Source organism: Phycodurus eques, chromosome 12 (genome assembly GCF_024500275.1).
Source record: "Phycodurus eques isolate BA_2022a chromosome 12, UOR_Pequ_1.1, whole genome shotgun sequence".
In the NCBI taxonomy this organism is placed as follows: Eukaryota; Metazoa; Chordata; class Actinopteri; order Syngnathiformes; family Syngnathidae; genus Phycodurus; species Phycodurus eques.
Window position 1 is genome coordinate 16,497,293 of NC_084536.1, and position 5,066 is coordinate 16,502,358.

Here is a 5,066-nt window from a genome sequence, read left to right on the forward strand (position 1 = left end):
AGTCTCACATACGTTTGTACTTAAGCTTTGCACGGCTTCGAGACACAACTCAATTTGGAGTATTAGGACAACTGAAGAAAAAACACCAATGCGGTCAATAAATTTGCAATCTTTGACATACTGTATCAGACTCAAATCTAAAAAAAAAAACACCTTTATTTATGGAAAATAATTTTGTATTTTAAATACACAATCTAATTAAACTGCTCTATATAGATTGTTTTTTCTTTTTAAACATGGGGACTAACAGCTAAAAGTTAAAACTAAATTGAAAATCTGTTGGTTTTTTTTTTAAATAAATGGCTACTACTATTACAAACACATGGTGTTTATATGATACCACTACTTGGCCTGTGATCAAATTTGTGAACAATGTTAGATATAATGAACATTTTCTCTGTGATTGAATTCTTCCATTCACTTTATTCACTCACAAAATATCATTTTAAACATTTAATATTTTGGACATTGACATGGGAAGAGATCTTCGATTTTATGTCGAAAAAAAAAAAAAAAAAAAAAAATGAAAATGATGCATCGTGGAAGACAGCGGACAAAAAAGTAAACACCAATTATGATGAACACTTTGGTCAGGAATTGAACTAACTGCCTACAAAGACAAAAATATTTTTGCCAATAAACACAGAAAAGCATTTTTTTTGGGTGGGTCAGTCAAAGGTTAAACGGAAGGTCTTCTCCTGCTCCTTGCGCTGGTTGTCACACAGTTTGGAGACCTCCTCCACTCGTCTCTGCAGGAGAACGGAATTCTGGTCGATCCACTGGAGCGAATCCATGTGGGCGTTGAGGATTTTGCAGATCTGTTGAAGCTGAGGAAGGAAAAGACAGGCGTTAAGTGGAAGGTTACAAAATTGCAGGAATTTTCAAAGTTGGAAACTTTACATGGGAATTAACAGGAATTTGAACATAGTAGAGGAAAAGAGTGCACTAAAATAACCAGATTCAAGTACAGTAATATCTTGATTTACACGAGTCTCAACATACTATTTTTTGAGTTATGAACTTTTTTTTTTTTTTTTTTTGCTTTGTGTTGTGAGCCAAAATTTGAGTCACAAAGCGAGCTTCGGATACGCCGGCACTCGAGTGAAGTGAAAAAAATTAGCAATTAACGTGCTGAAATGGCATTTTCATGTGTGCGAGCAGAGCTACAATATCTATTTTGCATAAATCTCTGCTATCGACAGTGAATAGAGCTGCAGCTATTGAATACAGCTATTTGTAAAATCAAGTATTCTAGCGATTATCCCATCGATTATCGTGTAATTGGATAAACAATTATTTTGCATTATTAAACAGTATCCATAAAAAAATATGTGTGAGGTGCAGGTATAATTTTTGATTGACCATTTAAGATTATCTTTATTTGGTTCTGCACTAAGCGAAATTTTCTGATTTTCGTTTGTCTATTTAAATGTAATTTCTTCACAATGTTGTTTTGTGCTGCACAACTAATATGCCATAAAAAGATTTGATTTGTTTGAACCACTGCTGTACTTGGCTAATATTAGCCATATAAAAAGGTAGCATGTTGTTAGGCTATTTTAACGTTAAAAAAAAAAAAAAATTAATTAATTAAAAAAAATTAAAATAAAAAAATTAAAATTAGGCAATCTAGATGTGCTTTTTTGTTTACTTTTTTAGCTCTCTATTCGGTATTCGCAGATACGCAAAATCAAGTGACTCTGTCTGGGGTGTGAACCAATGTGATGGAACATGCCTACTTGGTGCCATCTTACCGGGTCGCTGGTGTCCGCAGGGCCGCTGGACGTGTTGAGGTGCTCGATAATCTCCTTCAGGTCCTGCGACATCCTCTTGAGCTGCGCGTCCACGTTCTCTGCCAGCTTGTACGTTCTCTCGCGCTCCTCGTCGGCGTTCTGCATGTAGATGGTGCCGCTCTGCTCCTTCACCGACTCCTCCAGTGGGCACAGCAGGTCTTCCAGCTCCTTCTGCTGGGACAGGATGAAGTCCAGCTCCTGGTTAAGCCTCTTCTGGTCCAGCTTCACCTTCTCCATCTCCTTGTGCAGGGACGTGATCTTCTCGCCGTTCTCCACCAGCATGCGGTCCCATGCGTTGACCTGAGTGGCCTGCTGGAGGAAATGTCTCTCTTGATCTTCCAGTTCCAGGCTCCACTTGTTTATGAGGCCCTCTAACTGGGCGTAGGTCATCACGGCAGGAGCGGTGGCGATTGGGAGGGTGGCTGCCGCTATAGCTGCGGTCGCGGTGACAGTGCCGGACACGGGTTTGAGTCCCAGCGAGAAGGCAGACGCGACGGCCGCAGCTGAGGAGGCTGGGGCTGCGCTGGAGGTGGCTGCTCCAAGAGGTTTAAGTGAGAAGGACAGACCTCCGCTGGCCGCGGTGGTCGTCGCAGCCGGAGCGGCAGCCTGAGCGGGAGCGGCACCGAAAGTGAAACCGGAACCTGTGGCGGGTGCGGCGGCGGTTGTTGTGGTGGTGGTCGTCGGGGCCGAGAACAGAGATGGAGCCAGAGATGGAGCCATCTGGGTCACTGCAGGGGGGGCTGGAGTTGACGAGGGTTTAATCCCCAAGCTGAAACCTCCACCCTGTGGAGCTGTGGCTACAATGGTGGATGTGGGCTGGGCACCCAGTGTGAGGTTTGGGGCAGCACTTGACCCAAAGGAGAAGCCTCCTCCTGGTGCACTTGTTGATTGTGCCGCTGTGGTGACCTGGACCTTGTTTCCACCGAAGCTGAAGCCTCCGAATGAGAGGCCTACTGATGCACTTGTAGTGGTTGCTGGTGCAGGAGCTGCTGGTTGGGTTTGCACCGGGGCTTGGGCTGAGGTCCCAAAGGAGAAGCCTCCTCCGGCAGGTGCGGTCATGCCCGAGCCCAGACTGAAGCCAGACGCCGGTGCCGGTGCCGCGGTGGAGCCCAGGCTGAGACCTGCAGCCGAGGCGGGTTGAGGAGTGGAACCCAGGCTGAACGTGGTGGCAGGGGTGGTCCCGAACGGGAGGCTGCCGCCGGCAGCGGTGCTCTTCGCTGAGGTGCCGAAGCTAAAACCGCCGGACTGGTTACTACTAACTACGGTTGGGGCGGACGAGCCGAAAGAGAAGCCGCCGCCGCCGCCGCTGCTGCCTGCGGGAGTAGACGTTGTGAGGCCGAAGCCCGCAGTGGACGCCGCGGGCGCTGTGGTCTTCGCGACCCCAAAAGAAAAGCCCGTGGAGGGCTGTCCGAAGTTGAAGCCGCCGCTCATGCTCGCTCACGGGAAGAAAACGGACGACAAAATGGTTCACGGAGCTTGCTGAATTTTTGGCGGGTCGCACACTCGAACGGCTCCAACTTGCTGGAAGTTGGCGCAAATAATTGCGGAAGTTGTAACAAGTCGATCACGGGTCAGTTGTCGTTACAGTGTGGCGCAGCGAACGCAAACTAAATACTCATCACTGTCCAAAAACGTGTCTTCGTCATTCGTTCCATCGTCACACAGTCAGGAACTAGCTGTAGCATGCTAGCGGAAGTGACGACACAATTATTTCAGTTTTCTGTTTCTTCGTCTGTTTATTGGTCGCGATGCGCTTTGATAATGTTGCCCTGAAAGTTGTCTATAGGCACTGAACTGAATTCGAAGAAAGCCGTTTGAGCATATACTGATATCCTTGATCACCACCGTTATGTGCATGTCCTAGCGCTCTCTTTGTCCTCACTAGTAGGTCAGTAGTGCGAATTTTCGTTTTACTAGTAGTAAGACACAGTCGTTCTACTAGTGCACCTGAGTCGTTTTTACTAGATGATATCAAGGATATCGCCCTAGATGTTCTAAAATAGATATGGGGAGGTGGGTGGGTGGCGGGGGGACAAAACATTTATTTGTTATCAACCTTAAAGTGCCTACACTTGAACAGTCTTTGTTCTCACTAGTAAGATAATTTAGTGCAAAGTACCACCTCAAAAAAAATATTTTCTCCAAGTACCACCGCGAAGACTAGTATGAAAATATACAGAAGCGTAGTTGGCTCAAGTGTTTAAAAATGAGGCAGACGTTTTATTCCCGTTTTTTAAAATATATTATTGTAAGCCGCTGTAGCATAATTATTAATTAATTAATTCTGGGATTAAATATACTGTACAGTAGGAAAACAACTATACTTAAATGAGTCAATGAAAATGAAGTTTTATAGAAAGATTTACCTAAATAACTCAAAAGCAAACAGCAAAGGTGTACTTAAAAGTTCAACTGTACTTAAAAATGTAGTGTGCTGTATTTAAAAAAAAAAAAAAAAGTTTGAAGCAACTGTAATATTATGCATTTGCAACATTGAATTCAGTAATACTTTCGCGTACCACTAGCAGGAGCTTGTTTACCGCTAGTGGTACTTTGAGAACTAGTGACTAAGGCGCACTAGAACAGCTGGAGTCTGCAACCCATGGCTCCAGAGTCACGTGTGGCTCCCTCATCCTTCTGCTGTAGGCTCTCTGTGACTTCGGAAAATAATGAGTAATTAATTATTATTTTTAGTTCATTTGTTGTTGTTGTTTTTTTTTCAAATTTAATTATAAATTTGAAGATTATGGTGGTTTTGTAATAATTAAATAAACGTAGTTTTGTTGTTGTTGTTTTTTTTTTGTCACCTGGCAGCGAGATTATTGAGCTATTCGACCCCGGTAGGTAAACCATGGACAAATCCAAGAAAAAGACATGTTTCTGAAGAAAACCGATGAATGTTTACAGAGTTCAAAATGTGCTTTTGTGACATACAGCAATAAAATTTGGTGTTCTTGTGTTCTCCGTAGGCTTGATTGGTATTGTAATATCTGAACTCTTGAGTGTGGGCCTGTTTATTGGAAGTAACAGTTCTGACATCATTAAGAGTTGAAGCAGAATTACTGTTTTACTAGTACGTTTGTCCACTTCTAATGCTTGTTTGTAGGTTCCAATCTGTTGTTTTCATACCAGTTTAATTCTGCGAGTGTCCCGTTGTTCTTACTGTCGTTACAAGGAATAGGATGCAACAGAATGCAATACTGTACATATTCAATACGTTTGGAAAAACAACGTGGTACTGTAAGGGACGCGTACTATCTCGAAGACGCAAGG

The 5,066-nt window shown here is 43.7% G+C and overlaps 1 protein-coding gene across 1 annotated transcript; it reads right to left on the reverse strand.

Annotated features, from left to right (window-relative positions):
- Window positions 1–469: 469 nt before the first annotated feature.
- On the reverse strand, window positions 470–3,471 carry nup62l (nucleoporin 62 like). The gene is made up of 2 exons (XM_061692105.1): window positions 1,755–3,471; window positions 470–827 (listed from the first exon to the last, which is right to left on the reverse strand). Exons 1-2 carry the CDS (start codon window positions 3,222–3,224, stop codon window positions 669–671), a joined length of 1,629 nt encoding a protein of 542 aa, XP_061548089.1. The 5' UTR covers window positions 3,225–3,471; the 3' UTR covers window positions 470–668.
- Between the last annotated feature and the right edge of the window lie 1,595 nt (window positions 3,472–5,066).

Bases quoted from the DNA above. Each gene is read 5' to 3' on its own strand.
- nup62l (XM_061692105.1), bottom strand. From the start codon at position 3,224: ATGAGCGGCGGCTTCAACTTCGGACAGCCCTCCACGGGCTTTTCTTTT. The intron at 828-1,754 runs GTAAGATGGCAC...TTCCTTCCTCAG, and splicing joins CTGCGGACACCAGCGACCCG to CTTCAACAGATCTGCAAAAT.